Raw genomic sequence first — 18,327 nt, 5'->3', positions numbered from 1 at the left:
TTCAATAGAGCGAAAGCAAACTTTTCCTACCCTCACTGAACTTTAAATGAGAAAACTCACCCGAAGACAAAAACAAAATTGCTTCTTGTTAATAGCCAGAGTTGAGACTCGACAATTTGCAATGTAGTCCTCCTTGGTGCTCTTTGATAGATGATGGCAAATATTTGTGCATCAGCCTTGAAAAAACTATTGCCAATCAATCAGTCATTCAATCAGTTGTCCAGCATTAGCCTTAAAGCCTCACTGTTGGTGGAAGTTCATTAGGCTCTAGTCAAATAAACTCAGCCAAGTGATTTATATTACGGACATGAAAAAAGGGCAAATGATGATGCGATTATCTACATAACTTAAAATCGTTTGGAAAGAAAAATTACATTATCGCATCATCATGGCCAATATCTTTATCATTATTATCATTCATGCTCTAATCATCATCATCATCATCATCAGAATCATAGCCGTGTAGAGAGCAACAAGGCCCTAACAAATTGTTGTGCTTCATCTTTGCAATCCATTAGAGGCAACCTACTTCTTTTTCTCCGTTTTCTTCTTCTTTTTATTCTCGTTAGAGGCAAAAAACTTAACTGGCATAGTAAAATGTTTTCAAGTGAATCACCTTCCCCCCACTCCTCGCAGCCACTCAAATATTTTCTTATGATCAGAAATTGATATTAGCATAAATTATGTGTAATTTCCATGCCAGACGCGAATGTTAGATATTTACGAAAATTTTACTGTTAAATGGGGAAATGGAAAATGAAAATGTTGTTAAAGAAAAATGTATGTCTCCAATGGAAACCTGTCATTTCTGTTGTCTGTCTCAGCCATTCGACTCATGCATCTCTCTTTGAAAAATATTTCTCGAATACTTAATCATTTTTCTTTGTATCTCTTCTCCCCCAATCCAAGTAAGTCTATGAATTAAGTATCAATAATTTATAGAAATTTATCAACATTTTAAATTCCAGTTGGCCACATTTGCAAATGGGGCTCATTAATAATTCATTGGAATATATATTAGATAGAGTGCAAATTAATACGAGAAAAATCTGTGATCAATTAGTCATACACCTGAGGCATGTAATTTAATATCAGAGGTTAATTGAAAAGCATTTGAAATAATATCTAATACACATACAGATGTAACTACAGACATACATATTTACATACATATGTAGGTATGAAAATGTCTGTATTCTAAGAGGAAAATTATAATTTTCTTTTGCTTTTGTTGGCAAGCATTTAAAGGTTTTTCACATTTGGTTTCCGTGCCGATACAATGCGAGTTTGTTTGGTGACGGTTTTTCCTATGTGATGGTGTGTGTGTATGCGTGTATATGTGTGTCTGTGTGTGTGTATATTGGATGCGTGACAACGGCAATTTAGATATCATTATATCTTGTTCTTTTCGCGCTTCTTTTGTTTCGCACAAAAGTAAGATAAAAAAGGAAAGTAAGGGACCACCACAAAAGCTGACTTAAGTCATCGCTGTCTTCACTGTCGTAATTTTGGTCTGCTTTTTGATTTTTTTTTTCTCCTACGTAGAGCCTTTTTCTAATTTTGTGAATTTTTTTCTTGCCTTGTGATTTTGTCGTCCCTTTTTTTGGTGTGTGTGTGTGTGTGCGTTTGGTGCTTTGCTTCAAAGTTTATGGAATTTTTATCTCTTGTAATTTTTATTTTCAGCTGCTTTCATCATCACAGTCAAAATTTAATTGCCCTGCCTGGGTGAAACGCAACGCAATCGAGCCCTTTTTTTTATTTGTCCCTCTCCCCGCCTCTCGACTTGGTTCGGGCTTAAAGTAATCCCTGAAATATTTTCCAGCATTTGCCTTCAAATTCCCAATTTATGGCATTGAACATTTTATACATTAAATGATGAAGAAAGCTTTTGTATATTCACAAAAAAGAATATATTCTAAGTGAAGGAATCTGATATTTAAGCTTCCAGCAAGACTATCAGGACTCAAAGTCACGATTCTTCAAATAACTTTCATAAAATTGTTATTTTTTTTAAGCTAAAAAGTCAATAGAAAGCAATAAGGGCCAGAATTTCGATACTATTCTATGTATATGGTATATGGTATATGGTATATGGTAATGGTATCTCCCATTCTAAACATATTCTCTGGACATAAGCTTCCCTTTCCTCTCTTGATGGTGGCATAATTTGAGAGCACACACACGTATTCCAACGAAAATGGCAATCATCCACATAACCCCACGTCCTACCTATCCCCATTATCTTTCAAGCTTGTGATTTTTTACTGTCAGTCGTATGATTAACTCTGCAAGGCAAACTCTGCATAAAGTTTACGCTTGAAAGACTTTTTCTCTCGTTTTTTGGTTTAGAATCCCATGGAATTCATATCATGCACAATATCTCTCGTTTATTGTACGTAGTTTTTGTTGGCCAAAAGTTTTGCCAGCTGAACTCGACTGAGGGAAAGCCAAAAGTACATACAATGACTACTGCTAGTCCAACTACTATGTGTGTGTGTGTATGTTTGCTTGTGTGTGTTACTGGTGTTTATTCCTTAGCCATTGTTGTTCAATTTGGCGCAAGCTATGTACTCATACGCCATGTGGCCCGGGCATTGGTTGCGGGTTTTTGGCTCACTGTCTCATGAATCAAACATGGCAAAATCTTGTTATTGCTGATTTCTTGTGGTTGCGTGTGTGTGTGTTTTTCGCGATGTTAGATGGTGAATTGTGGTCTTTTTTGTTTGGTTTGGTGGTTTTATCAAAGTTATACTCTTTCAGTTGTTCTTTTGCCATCCTGTTTGACATCAGTACAGTACAGCATCACTGCCAACGCCCACTTTTTGTGTTTTGGTGGGTGTCTGGATATGTATGGGTGCGTTTCCTTGTTATTGTTGCTTCAACCCATGCAACCCATAAGCTGTTGAGTGCTTGACTGTGCCACCCTGTCTGTTGCTTCCTTTCCTGCTGCTGTTGCTGCTGCTGTTAGCCTGCCACTTGAGCGTCAACAAAGCGTTGAAAGTTGCCACTTGTGTGGCATTAGTTAGTTTTTATGCCTTCTTCTTCTAAATTGCATATTAAGCACATGTACATACATAGATGGTCAGTTAAGTACTTAGATCAGGTTTCGCATTGGGTTTGCAGAGAGGTTGACTTCTCTTATCGAGAATCCCCAAAACAAGTCATGCTGATATTTAGACATTTAATTGGCATAATATTGACGGCAATTAAAGCCGATAAGATACTCCAGAAAATGAAATAATAAACACTTTAAACAAAAATTGTGCAATTGTTTTTACTGAAGAGCTGTAAGTTTTTATAAGTTCTGGTTAGTTTTATGCTCTTCTTATATTATTTAAGATATGAATATTATCCTATCATTATTTACTTCAGTGTAATAATAAATATTATTAGTTTAGCTGGCACAATGGTGCGTATACGTTATTTTTGGCTACATAAAGGATTTCAAAATATATGCGTCTAACTATGCATTTGCTTTAATTTTGATTTAAATAATGATCATTGTTAAAAAAAAACCTTAATCTCTTTGTCTATGGTTAAACCTTTAACTAAATTCTCAAGTTATTGCTCATTTTTATCGTCACTCAATTTTAGAATAATTTTCTTTACAGTTAGACAGATAAAGGAAATCTTTTGGGAAAGGGATTTTCATTTTAGCAGCTCGTTATTTGCATTTGAACGACATTTGTTTGAAACGATTCAAGGGTCCTTCATTGTCCTGCCAACAATTGAGAACGGACCTTTACATTTTAATTTGTCATTGGGTGAGAATCGAACATGAATGAAATGAATGAATTGATATGCAAAATGCAGATAAACGTATTCTCCTTTGACTATTGGACTATTGAACTATTTGACTGATATTGACAAAAGGCAAATGACATGCCAACCGCCAATCCCAACCACCAATTCCTAACCATCAACGCCCCCCACCCAAAGGCAAGGCAAAGAGAAAGTCAAGTGGTAGAGGCTCTTTAAGTGGTTGACAATTGTGGAGCTCGGAGTCACGACTGCGACTACTTTGACATTTCGTTTTGTTTACTCGTGCTTTGTGCTTTATGCTTGCCTTGTGCTTTTGTTTATTGTTTTTTTGAGCTGCACAAAAGACTCAATTAGGCGCATCACAAAAGCACATTGGACCTCCCGTACATTGGATGAGGCAAAGTACCAAAAACCCAGAAGCCTCTCCAAGCTAACCATGGACAAAGACAATGCCAAAAGTGAAATGTAACGGAGACCTAGAGAAGCGGCAAAGCCAAAAAACACAACAAAATAAAAAAAAAAATGGTCGCGTCAAGAGTCTAATCGATAGCACAAACAAACGGACAACTGTCACGGATCCAATGTTGTCAAGGTAAGCCAAAGAGCAGGTGTAGGAGGGGTGGCGACTATAAGCCAAAAGGTGACTTTAAGTATAAGTAAATTGCATCTAGAAATCTATATACAAATACATTTGCATATGTGTATGTATGTATGTATGTATGTACATACACATGTATTTATGTATTACCGGCTAATGAAAGATTTAAAAGTATTCCCGGCGCCAGTTGGGCGGCTGCAGAAGTTCAAACTTTGCTGACACAATTCTTGCTGCTGCAGAGTTGCTGCGGTTGCTGCAGAAAACACACACACACTCGCATATACTTCTTGCATGCACAGAGAAACACGGACACTGGCAGGACACACAGGATGCGCACACACGAAGCCGGTTACGAGCACGACGAGTTGCAGCCCGAAATTCAAAGAGTTTGGCCCGGAGGCTGTTGAACTGATGCACCAGCTCCCAAAAACCACTGAACTCTTTCTCTTTCGCGATAGTCTTGTTGTTGCTGCTGATGCTGTTGTTGCTTTTCTCACTTGTATCTTTTTTTGGCACTTGATTGTAGGAGCTGAAATAATCTAGCACAAGACCTGCCCGCCGGTCAAGTCAACTCAAATGCTGGGGCCAACAAAACAGGTTCAAATGTCGGCGACCGCAGGCGCAGGACCCAACAGTAACAACAACAGCCAAAAAAAAAAAAAACACCACAGATATTTAGCCTAGTTTTTGGCTATCTGTGCCTTGCATTTTACGTTCACTCACAAGTTATTTATGGAAGACCATTTCGAACCAAAAACATAAATTTTAAACACTTTTTATTTTTTTTAATAAGTATGTACTTAGTGGCGCACTCTCTCTCTTTCTCTCTCTCACTTGGACACACACACAGACACACACACTTGTGTAGTAAAAATATATAGTAAAAATTGTTCGGCACTCAAAATAGAAGAAGTACCGTTTGCCGTTGCCGTTGCTGCTGCTGCTGCTTGCGATGTTGTTGTTGCTTGTGATGATTGTTAATGCCGCCGCCGAAAAGTTCACAGCGAAAAAACGTTACACGCTCCCACGCCGGATAATGATAGACTAACTAACTAACTAAACTAACCAACGACGACGACGACAACGACGACGATGGCGACGGAAAACGAAGTGCCGACAATACACCCGATAGAATCGACACGAACCTTAACGAATGCCAAACGCATAGATAACACGAACATTGCACAGGATAAGGAACAAAATGGCAATGGAACAGACCAAAACGATAAGACCTCCCTTTCTCTCGCGCTCATACTCTCTCTCTCTCTATCTCTATAGTTCGCATTCTCTCTCAATCTCATTGTCTCTCTGTCTCTTTGGTGGGTGGTCGGCCCCACAAATGCAATCTCAATGGCGCAAAGTGCGAATGTGGGTGGAAGTAGGTGTGGGGATGGATGAGAGAGGGGCCAGCCTAGCCACCCACGCCACCGCCTGCTTTCTTAGACAAGCAAGCGCGTAAGTTTTTGACGCCCGTGTTAAGTCTAGTGGAAAAAGAAAAATATGTTCGTTCTCATTTCTGTTGTGCGCTACCCCTCCACTTCGGTATATCAGGATCTCTGAAAATCATGTCACATCTCTCTAAATATAGTAATTTCCATATTTTCAATTAGATAATACAAAAACAGTTTCAATATTTCGGGTCAAAAAGTGATTTTTCCAAAATTATGTAGCCAAGAAATGTAACGCGCGTTAACAATGGCTCTTAACAAACATCTAAATCGTTCATTCGGATCTAGGAATCTATAAAATATTTTGGATGGGTGTTTGATCAGGAAATAAAGATTTTCGGCCAAGGAAATTCTGTAATTTTCGGGAGGGGCGTTTTGCCAGTTTAAGGACTTCCTCCCTGAATCAGTAAATAGCGTTTCTCCCCTTACTGTTATATATTTCCGAAAAAGCATAGCAAATTGCATATTAAAGTAGGCTAATACCTCAACGTATAGGGTATTCCCAAATGCTGAACCCAAAAATAAAGAAAGAAACAACCTTTAAACAAATGTTCGGTTCGTCTGCGTCTGCGTTTTCGTTGCCCGATGAGTTGGCGATGGCTCGGATTGTGTGTGTTGGCTGCGTTTGAAACATCGTAAAAATAAATAAGCAAAAACGGAAATTAATAAGGCCCAAATGTTGCAGCGTTGTCGCCGCTGTCAATGCGACAACCTGCGTGCCGCGTGCCCTCGTGCCCGCGTGCCCATGGGACTTGACGCGACAATAACGGCAACAATATAAACATTCTTTTCTCTCCTTTCCCCTTATGGCCCCATTCACCTACAAAATACAATATATAGGTACATTAATGTATCCGTCTAGTGTGTGTGTGTGTTTGTGTGTCTGAATGTGCGTTCGCAACCTTTTGTTACCTTTTTTTGTAGCCCACTGTTTTGTGTTCAAGGGGTGAGAAGGAGGAGGGGGTAACTAGGCGCTTTTTCGCTATACACACAAAATATTCATGAATGTATTTACAGTTTGAATGGTTTAAGAACTAGTTCATTGGCAAAATCAAACAAATTCTTTTTAAATTTATCAAATATTTAGTCAATATAAAGCTTTTCTTTAAAATCAATTTTTTTTTTCTTCAAATTTTGCTCAAGAGAATGGATCGCCAAAAATAATGCTTACACATGCCATGTCTATAGCTCTTGCACAAAAATAACGTATACGCACAGTGCGCTGGCTAAATTGGTGGTAAACTATAAAGCTAAAAACTTTTCTTTTTAATTCAAAACACAAACAGTCTAATCGCATAAAAATATTAAAATTTTGACTGTTTACTAATATTAAAAAAAGAAAAAAAATTTTGAAAGTTATTCGTTATAAGTGGGTTCCACAAAAGTAACTCCAAATCGTTTTGAGCTTTGAAACACAAAAAGTATATAAGAGTACAACTATTATAAAGAGATCCTTTGTTTATTTGACAGATGTTAAGTGCTCACACAAGATCAGGATCTTACACGGATCAATTGCTTACAATAGGAGAGAGGAAAAAGTATCTGCAGAGTTTAGTTGAAGAAAATATAGTCAAAATGAGTATTACACATTCAAAAGATGAGTGTCAATAAGTGACTGTTCTTACCGTTGGGTTTTAAGCTTTTCTAAATTAGTACATGGCTTATGCTCAAGCCCTCATTTTCGAATTTTAACTCATGTCCTGTAAAATACTTGCCTGGTCTTCGCTAAAATTATATTTAAATGGCCAATATTATGAGTTGGTTTTGTCCGTTTTTTTGTTTTGTTTTTTTTTTTAAGTTTTATTTATGTAGTTTTTTATTTTAATTATTGTTTAAATCTACAAATACATTTACAGCGGAGGGCGAAAGAACAAAAAATTAAAAATGTTTACTCATTGTTTTTGTTTTTATTATTTGGTTTACTTTTGTTTCTTAGGGTTGACAAATTTTCGATTTGTTGTTGTTGTTGGTTTTAATTTACCCATTTTTGCTTTTGTTTTTTGTTTGTTTGTCGTTTGTTTTTCTGACCATTGAACGTTTACTCCATTGTTTATAAATATTTTGTTTTTGTTCCATATTATGAAATATTTGTTGTTAATCATTTTATTTTAGTACTCTTTCACATCAGCTTTCATCGATCAATCAATATTATTCAATAGAATTTGTTAACAACTAATAATAATAATTTTGTTTAGTTCTTTGTTTTTTTCTTTTATTTGTTTTATATTCGTTTTTGTTTTGTTTTTTTTGTTCATAACTAACATGCCATAATCATTATTATTAACCAATGCTAATGATCATTATTTATCATTCTTCACTAAATTAGAAAACAAGGACAATTAGAAAAAACGGCAGCGAATCATTATGGTTGTGTTGGGTTTTTTTTTTAGGGCGGGGGGCGTGTGGGGGTGGTGGCTGGGATGCGTTGGTGTGTGTGTGTGTTTCTGTGTGTGTGTGTATGGGCGTGACCATCTGATATCTCTATATGATTATCTTCACTCTCTTGTCTCTGGCAGTCACAAATCATTGATCATAGAATTTTCAATTACTATTATATACTTAGTTGATCGTTCTGATTAATGCCAGTTTAGTATGTTTTTTCCGAGTTTTCAAAAGGAGCGCGCGCGCGTGAATGTGAAGAGCGAAAACACAAACAAAATTAACTAACAAATTAAACATTAACACAATACTGTTAGCTATTGCCTTGGGCGTGCCCCAACAAAAATTTTGTTTGGGGCCATGTGCCGTGTGTAAAACTTACAAACATTGTTCTCTCTCTGCGTGTTTGTGTGTGTGTGTGAGTGTCTGGTGTGTTTGTGTGGATTGTTCATGTGGATCTTAAATGCACACAACAAAAAGCCTAATATTTTCAAGGCTGTTCCCCCTGATTCCGATTCGCAAAGTCCGCCAAAAATGTTCTCATTGTTAATGCCAATATTTTCAAAAATTCTTTGCTGAAATAATATAAAATATCTCCAAAGAGTATCCTTTTGTTTAAAACTTATCTTTCAACTAGAAATTTATTATATATTTTCTCCAATAGGCATTACAAAATAGGGATTGGGGGGGACACCTAGAGAATGGTGCTATTCGAATCGGAATCTAGAACAAGCCCGATTGCATGACAATTTCAGATGGTTAGTAAGTGATGCTGTTTGCTGTTTGTTTATAAACTTTTTTTTACTTGGTATTTTAACAAATTAATTTAACTGCTTTGTCGGCTGCCTATCAATCAGTTGACTTGGATTTTATATTTTCTGAGAGAGAGCCACGTCTCAGTATCAGGAGAGTCCGGCTCTATGCCGCTCGCAGTTGTTTTTTCGGGTAGGTAGATTTCTTATTTATCTCTCATTTCATTTTGGTTTCGTTTGTTTTCTCTTCTTCTTGTGTATAGCTCCATTTATATATATATTCAAATTGTTCTCATATATAATAAATATGCTTGTGTGGGGGGGGTGTATATATATATATATATGTATATATATATAAACAATTATATATCTTGTATGTTCTGTGTGTGTTTGTGTGTGTTTGCTCATTTGGTTTATATGCCTTGCATTTAAGGGCTGCCACACAACAAGTTAGCAAAAAATGTTCTGTTCTTCCATCTTCATCATGTTCACGGCTTAAATGGTAACTACACTAGATTTTTTGTTCTTTCTTTCTTTCACTTTCTTTTTGTATTATTTTCGTTTTTTCATAATTTTTTCTAAACACTTGTTTTTGTTTTTCATATAATTTGTCTTGTCATGCGTTGTATGTATGTATGGTTGGTAGGGTGTTGTGTGTGTGTGTGTGTGTGGGGGTGTTTGTGTGTGTGTGTGTGTGTTAACATTATGAATGTATTTTAGCTTTAGCTTAGATTCAGTATCGGGTTTTTCGTAGAGTTGTTGTTTTGCCTACATTTTGCGTTGTTCTTTCATTTAATTTTTTTTTTTTTTTTTTTTTGGTATTAGTTATTAAGCTTGGTTTTTTTTTTGTTATTTTTTTTTTCATTTGTTTTTTGTTATTTTTACTAAAAACATGGGGTTTTTGTTGTTATTTAGTTATTGGTTGCTTTTTGTTGTTGTTTTTTCATTATGTTTTCTTTTTGCGGGGTATCGAAATCTGTTCGTTTGTTGTTGTTGCTGGTTTTTTTTGTTTTGTTTTCTTTACTTTATTTAAATCTTATTTTTAGCTTTAATTTATAATTTAAATTTACTTAAACTTTTAAAATAATTATCGCTTGCATTTTTGTTGTTGTTGTTGTTGTTTTGTTACTTTAAATAATTAAATTAAAAAAATAAAATATATTGTAATAATTGTTTTCCTTGCTGTAGCTGTTGTTGTTGTTGTTGTTCGCTGACATTGCTGTTTGCGGTTGCTTTTGAAGTACCACGAATACAATTTCTGTGGTTGTGGTTCGTTTCGCTGTGGTTGGTGGTTGTGTTTGTGTCTGTGTGTGTGGGAGTGTAATTTTGTGGTACATAAACATTACTATTTGTTGCGGTATATGTTGTGTGTGTGTGTGGTGTATGTGTGTGTTTTTTTTTTTTGTAGGTGTGTGTGTGGAGAATGTGAATTTAATAGTAGGTCTCCTGCTCCAACCAGCCTCCGGGGTTGCGACGCAAGTAGAAACGACGAGTCTCATCATAGATGAAAATAGCCAGCGCAAATGGAATGGCCGGGAACCACCAGACGAGTCTAAATGTAAATAAATAAAGAAATTATATTAGAATTGTCCTCTAAACTGAGTTTATAACGGAGAAATTGCAATGTACATTGAATCTCTATTCGTAAAGAGATTTCTGATAATGACTGATAACTCACTTCAATGGGTACATGCGGAGACCCTTCTCCATGCCCGGGCAGTATGAAAGGAAGGCAGCCAATACGGTTTCAAAAACGAGACCAAAGTTCAATGCCCAATTGCGCATGCCTTGCTGGAAGATGGAATTACGACGCGTCTTACAGATGATCAAATCGGCCCATTGCACAACCACAATCGAAATGAAGAAAGCTGTATGGCAGGTGTACTCCAAGGTTTTACGGTCACGATAGGTCTAAGAGAGTGACAGAGAGAGCGTGAAGTTGATAATTTTATGTATTTATATGAATATGTACATACCCATTCCTGTCCATAGGAATCAGTTAGATCATTAACAGCCTTTGAGTCCCACATTTTACGGATGCCAAACAATTTCATGGGCAAGAAACCATTCTCAGCCATGATGACAAAGTACACAAAGAAACCGGCAGCTGCTTGAATCATACCAATTTGTCCATAGGCCATGGAAATCAATCTGTTTCCAAGAAATATTGTGCATACATGTGTGTGTGTGTGTGTGGGCAAACGGAAATAAACAAAGATATATAATTAAGTAACGCTTCAAAAACATACTAAAAGGTTATTAATGTTGTGTGGGGATTTTTGTTGTTTTTTTTTCTCATTATGTTGCAGGACGCAAGACACTTTTTGTTACAGGTTTCTTTTTTGTTTTGTTCTAGGTAAAGATGCGGCATTCTTGAGTATTGTGCGAGCTTCGATTGGTTCAAGGTTTTTGTTGTAAAATTTAATTAAAAGTAAAAAAAATCATTGATATTTAGGAGAGGGAGCAGTAAAATAAAGAAGATATAGAATAATAAAAGACTTTTTTTGTCTCTTTTTTTGTATATTAACAATAAAAGCCAAGTAAAGAAAGTAAGAGAGAGATACAAGAGAGTACGAGAGGAATAGAAAACATTTAAACAATTTAATAATAACATTAACAAAAACCCTACCAACCGCTGCAACGCTTGTGCAGTTGAGTATATTTCAAATTTGTTTATACTCTTTTTGATGTTAACTTTGTTAGTCATGTAAATCATGTTTGAACATCTTTGCCACTTTACCTTTCTTAAAGTTTAATTAATTAAGTTTTAATGGTGTTAAAGACTTTACAGCGTGAATTGTGGCGTTCTGAGCGAATCTCTTGATTTAATTGAATTGAGCGCGCGCAAAAGCAAACTTGTTCTATGTATAGTATATATATTATGCTTGGCAAAAAAAGCGTTTTTCTTTTTGTTATATTTAATGTGATGGGGGATAAGGTAAAAGCAAAAATATTTGTTAGTATACAGGAACATGCAGCTATAGCTAATATAAAAATCTATGTACATATTTACACACAGAAAGCAAACAATCATCACAAGACAAGGCATTTGCATAAATAAATGGTGCTATAAATGATTTGGTTCTTTACAATCTTTCATTTACTTACGTTCAAAGTAGATGTCATTTAATAAATAATTATAGATAGAATAAAACAAATACTAAACATAAAACATAAACTTACATGTAAACTTAGACATAATTAAATGAGAAAATAAAACTTTATGGCTACCTCACATAGATCAAAACTTACTGCGACTTGATTCCACTTGCACTTGGAATCAAAGACAGGGACTACGAGGACTATATTTAGATATATGTATGTATGTATATAGATATGTAGATATTTGTTAAATATGTATTCTAGAATACAATTGAAGCGCTTATTTTGATTTTGATTTGGTTTTTTTTCTTTCGGTTTTTCATGATTTGTTGGCTCAAACAAACTCAACTACAAGTAACACACTATACTTTTGTACTAAGAGTAACATCAGCAGAAAGCCTTGTTGGATCGAGTTTTGTTTATAACAATGTGTCCTGTATATATGTATGTATGTATATGTGTGTATGTATCGGGCATCCTGTCAAACTTTGTTTGCCGTGTTATCGTTGAAAAAGTCTGTCAGTATGTTTGTCCTTGTGTTGTTTATGTTGGATGCAAATAGCGCCAAACATTTTCTAAAAGCAGCAGCATTTTGTTTTTTGTCTCATTGAGATAGACTACAATTAAATTCGAGTTTTGATATTCATTTAGATTTTGCGCTTAAGACAAACACACACAAAACGAGTGAAATTTGGTTTTTGTATTGCAATTTGTGCGACTAAACACAATAAAATCAATACACATTGATTGGTATTTCATTTTGGTTGAAAACAAAAGAGGAGGACATTCAATAAATAAATAAACAGATTTGTCATAATAAATATTTGGAATTTTGAAGAACTCAATGATCAGAGAAAGAGAGAGAGAGCGAGAGAGAGTAAAAATATGATTTCATTCCACATTAAGAGTTCAGATAATGTAAATTAAATTAAAATTATTGGATTGGATTTCAGTTCATTGGATGTGTAGAGAACAAGGGACAGATAGAAGTGTCTATCTCGAGAGAGAGACAGGATTAGGTTGAAAGGATAAAAAAAGCAACAAATTGCAGGAACGCATCGGCAAACGAACAAACAGTCGCAAATCTTGATTGCATTACAAATGTTTTTTTTGTTTTACTTTTTCATATCGAATTATATACCCTTGCTAAGAAAAGGTTTCGGTTGGCATCATAATCCCCATTTGTATCTCAGACGAAATGGTTTCAATTGAATTCTTAACGAGTTTAGGTGTTGAGGATATCTTAAAATGGGATTGACGAACCGGCAACTAAGCAACGTTTGTAACCTTTCGAAATGGTCGAAATCTAGACAGTTGTATAACTGAAATTGCATTCAAAATTTACTTTAAATGAGTTTAGGAAATCGACAAAGCATTGAAACCGGCTTCTGAAGCATTTCTTGAAACTAAATGCAAGGGCATATGAACTCTGGTCTTCCAAAGTTGGTTAATAGTCTAATTATTTGTACAGATTCGATGGGAATTAAAAACACCCGAAACACAGACGTCAACAAAAAAAAAAATAGGTCAAATCGGTAATCGAAAGAAAAAAGAGGAAATGGGTTGCATGTTTGTTCATTTTCTAGTTTCTTAACTAATCAACTAAAACATTAAAGAAATACACAAGTAAAATGGGTATTTTTTGTTTTGTTTTTTTTTTTTTTTGGTTTTTTTTCCTTATTCTTAAATTTGTCCTGACCTGCGGTTGACCAAGTTGTCGCGATATGGATCTCTCGGTTGACGTTTCATAATATCGCTTTCGGCTTGCTCGTAAGCGAGTGAAATGGCCGGAATCTTTAGTTTATATAGCGGTATTACATTGATATTTTTGTGTTAATCAGTTTTTTTTTTTTTATTTTTGGTTTGTGCAAGTTGTTGTTGTTCGGTTAGTTGTTAACAAAAGAAAGACATAATAAGAGTTGAAAAATGTAAAGGGGGGAAAATACAAAAAAAGAAAATCCGATTAAAGATTTACAAGAATTATATATTGATTCTTGCTGGAGAATAATATATAATACAATAGGTAAGAGTAATAATAATAATAATGATAATCAAATTCATAACCATAATCGATATGTAAATGTTCTTCTTTTTTTTTGTTTTGTCTGTTGTTAAATGCTAAGTAAATATTTGACTAATGTTAAGACAGTTGAGTTAGAGATATAGTATGTATATAGGGCAGAGATAGATTTATCTTTTAAGGAGTAGAAGAAGTGTGTCAAGTTGTACAAGTTTCATGTGGATCTTGTGGATTCATTTGATTTGTTTACTTGCTTGTTACTTAATTGTGTTTAGCTCCTGCGTACTTAAGAAGCTAAAACTAAATCAATTGATTAAGGGGATTGGAAAAAGAGTACATATGTGGTACCCATAAACAAAATTCTCGTATATATATATATATTAAGGAACAGAGGGAGATAGACAAAAAGAGAGAGATAGAGAGAGAGAGATGGGGTGGGGAGGTGTGTTTTTGTGTGTCTTGTAAGAGAGCTTAGAGCTTAACTTGCACTAAAAATTGTTACATAGGTAAATGTAGATAATATTGCACTAAGTCTAGTAAAAACAATCCCAACTTGAGTTGGATGATTCAGTTTTTGGTGAAGATTTAAATGGAAGGATGTATCTGTAAATATGTATGTGTGGATGTCTGTGGGTGTGTGTATCTACAACTTAAGAAAGAAAAAAAACCAGAACTATGAGAGTTCAATGACTGACTGTCTGATTGATAGATTGATTGATTGACTGGTTGGTAGGAGTAAAGGTATTATGGACTGCATGAAGAACATTTCGCGACGTTTTGTATATGATCAAAAGTAACTATATCTTATAGAAATCACTTTATGATCGAAAATGTTTTTACTACTCGTTTATGTATGTAGCTATATAGTTAGCATAATTAAGTAAAGATAAATTAATGTCATAGATGTATACATGTATATATATATTATATAGACTCACTAAGATTAAAGTAAACCTGCACTAGCACTAGTTAAAAATACTATATAATTCGACTCAAAAATTATGAATGCTCTGATCTATTACATACAGAGGAGATAGAGCAATCCAACAGAGAGAGAGAGATAAAGAGAGAGGGAGAGTGCGTGAGAAAAAGAAATCAGCAAATTGATCCAACTGCTATATGGAGTAGAGTATCTTCTTCTAGTTCGAGTTTCAATGGACTATCTTCACTTCCGATGACACACAATGTAAGAGACGCCACTTACCTTAGATGAATCTAAACTAATCGATGGAAACAAAAACTTTGATTACACTTTTAAAGTGTATAGAAATCTCCTGCTGACATATAAAATTGGGAAAACAAACTCAAAATCAATCAGAATTTTAAAAGAAGACAAGTTTGTTGTAAAAGAAAATAAGCAAAACAAATAAGCATAGATTTTGTTATTCAAGCACCAAAAAGGTAGTTAGAGAGATAGAAAGAAAGGCACTAGCTGAGTAGAGAATCACTGACTCGGACTTTTCTTTTCGATTTCAAAAGTCACCCAGGAAAAGTTACTTTGTTGAGATGTCTCTCATGTCCGATTATGATCAAATCATTCAGAATCGGAAACGAGTACAGGCCTGTATTTGATTATGAATATCATTTGGTTGCTAATAGATAGTTTTACGATTACAATAATGCGCATATAAACTGTATATAAAGTTATATATATATAATATATTCATATCAATATTGCAAATACAAAAGAACGGAAAAAATGAAGTTTCAAAGAAAACTAATTACGAAGGGATCAATAAAAATCAATAAATCCAGCCTAAGCACCCCTTTTCGATAAAACAAAAGAGTAGAAAAAGTCCTTAAAAATTATAAAAATAAAGTAAAGTCTAGAGAAAACCTCTAGGAAATATTTTCAAATGCTACACACAGTATAAAGCAAAACAAAAATATGTAAAAACATAAAACATTTAACAATAAAATAAATCAATATATAAAATTCGAAGAAAAAGAGGAAGAAAATAAGACATTGAACATAAAACATAAAACAGAAAATTAAATGCATATAGCAATTAATCGTATAGGAAAAATAGGCAAAGTAATAGAAAATATATATAAATGTATATATTTTTTGTTGTACTTGAAGCTAATTTGAAAATATCTTAGATTTGGTTAGTAGATATAAATATATAAAGTAGATAGAAAAATGATTTGATCAGATCATTTTGGTCTAACAGAGTTGCCCGCAATTATATATTTTGTTTTTTGGTTTGTTTTTTTATTTTTTTTAATATTTGCTTGTTCATATTATGAGAGAAAGTGACGGAAAAAATATTGAGCATTTATTAGTGGTAGATAGAGATAGAAGATAAAATAAGAAAAATAGTTGCAGAGAAGTTAAGAGATAGATTTTATGTACGCCATTTTGAAAGTCTTAAAAGTTGATTTTGCATTTGCAATTGGTTTTTTTTATTTTTTTTTTTTTTTTTTTTTTCTAAGATTTGTGTTGAATAGTTGTTGTTGTTTTTTTCGATTGTTCGTTTGGTGAACACAGCACAAAGAAAAACTTTACCTTTCGTTGACCAGCTTATCTTGAAATGGATTCCTGGGCTGGCGTTTCATAATATCGGATTCAGCCGTCTCATAGGCTAAGGAAATGGCTGGCACCTGAATGTGCAAGCGTTGTATTTGGTTTTTTCGTTTTGTTGGTATAAAAGAATTGGGAAAAATAAAAGTGAAAATAAAGTACGATAAATTATGCGGGGAAAAGTAAATTGTTTCTCAAAGCATCGTTCTTTTCTTTCGAAGGGACACACTGCCTGTGAAATTGAGTTCTCTGAGTAATCTGTAACTGGTTCTAAATCTGTTTGGCACAAATAACTTAACTTATAGTTAAACTTACAAAACTAACTTAAATTTGTCGCATCAGGTTTGTAAGACATACGAATACTTGATCTTTGGGTTTATGGTGAAACTTATAGAACAAAATAAAACGGATTACAACTTAAAAATAAATACTAAAGTTTATGTGAAATTTTGGAATTTGGATTTCAGTTTGTTTATGCATTGGTGATTAAATTTTGCTACGAATTTTTGGTAAGAGTGCAAATATTAATTGGATTTGATTGAATTTAGTTATTCTTTTTTTGCCAAATTACAAACTGAAAATGCACAACAAAACAAACAAAAGTTATTGCCAATCAACGTTTTTGCTAAACATAATTATGTGAGTTTTCAGGTGGATTTTCAGTCTGAGAAAATAACTGAAAAACTGGAGTGACAGAAACGATATATACGTATAGATATATGTACGATATATGTAGGTACGACGCACACCAATTAACATTTAGAGCGTTTAGAATATTAGGCATTATGGTAATATATGTATATATATATATATAACTATATTCGAAATGTGGTTCAAATTTTACATATATGTAATTATAATGAACGTCTGGTGATACGATTTCCCTTCATTTCGATGGTAAATTGTTTGAAACGGATCTAGTACAGGGAAATATGGAAATTATGTTGGATGATGCCAAGTACCAAATAAAAGTTGAATTTATGGAAAATTGTTGGGGAAATGTACAGAATAGATGAGAATAAGGGGATGGAAGGAAATTCAGATTTTGTGACATGAGAATGAAAAATGTCACTTGGAAGAATAGACTATGTTGATGTCAATGTATATGCAAAAGCTACATAAATGATGTACAAATGTATGTTGTGTGTATGTATGTATGTATGTATGCTTGTTCGTATGTATAGTTGGGCGATATTAAATGATAATCTTAAGAGTAAATTAGTAAAAATTCATAAACATGGAACTTTTGGTTAGTTTTAGTTTTTGGTTTTTGCGCGAACTTATGCTAATTACAATCCAGCCACATACACATAAGACATACGTTATAGTTATATGTTTCATTTTTGCGCTTCTTTTTAATTGGTGCAGTAATTTCGAGGTTTAACTTTTATAGAAATTACTGCACACCGTTTAAGTTAGTGTATGGGTGGGTGTGTGTGTGTGTGTATTAGTTATTGTGTGTGATTTTAGTGTGAGTGTGTGTGTGATTGGGGGTAGAAATTGACTTGATTGGCACCTTGAGTTCACTAATTTATCGTTGAATGGGTCACGTGGCGGACGCTTCATAATATCGGCTTCAGCATGTTCGTAGGCCAAAGAAATGGCTGGCACCTAAGTATTGGATTATGGGTAGTTGGTAAGATTAGCAACGTTTTTTTCTTTAAATTTCAATTTCTCGATCTGTTCATCGGTTCGGCGTTCGTCTCGTGTTTATGTGTGCGTGTATTTATATAGTATGTAGG

The 18,327-nt window shown here is 34.2% G+C and overlaps 2 protein-coding genes across 9 annotated transcripts in view; both read right to left on the bottom strand.

The window, feature by feature from the left end:
• The window catches only part of Calx (sodium/calcium exchanger 3), a 36,404-nt gene extending 31,297 nt beyond the window's left edge, over nt 1-5,107 (bottom strand). Inside the window, exon 1 of the mRNA XM_068299015.1 lies at nt 4,511-5,107. The gene's annotated coding sequence lies outside the window, so the exon portion shown is untranslated. The remainder of the gene's footprint in view (nt 1-4,510) is intronic.
• Nucleotides 5,108-7,792: 2,685 nt separating this feature from the next.
• The window catches only part of Atpalpha (sodium/potassium-transporting ATPase subunit alpha), a 29,503-nt gene continuing 18,968 nt past the window's right edge, over nt 7,793-18,327 (bottom strand). For 5 of the 8 annotated variants that reach the window (XM_068301487.1, XM_068301494.1, XM_068301491.1 and 2 more), the window contains 4 exons: nt 18,102-18,196; nt 10,916-11,090; nt 10,618-10,850; nt 7,793-10,491 (listed from right to left, as the gene is read on the bottom strand). In XM_068301487.1, coding sequence (XP_068157588.1) covers nt 10,371-10,491; nt 10,618-10,850; nt 10,916-11,090; nt 18,102-18,196 — 624 coding nt within the window. In that variant the 3' untranslated portion in view covers nt 7,793-10,370. Of the gene's footprint in view, nt 10,492-10,617; nt 10,851-10,915; nt 11,091-13,740; nt 13,836-16,570; nt 16,666-18,101; nt 18,197-18,327 lie in introns of all 8 variants that reach the window. The other 3 variants (XM_068301489.1, XM_068301488.1, XM_068301490.1) reach the window with 3 other exon arrangements.

Source organism: Drosophila tropicalis, unplaced genomic scaffold, assembly GCF_018151085.1.
Source record: "Drosophila tropicalis isolate 14030-0801.00 unplaced genomic scaffold, ASM1815108v1 contig_878, whole genome shotgun sequence".
Classification (NCBI taxonomy): Eukaryota; Metazoa; Arthropoda; class Insecta; order Diptera; family Drosophilidae; genus Drosophila; species Drosophila tropicalis.
Note: the sequence above shows the minus strand (reverse complement) of the source record. Positions and strands in the feature narration are given on the sequence as shown.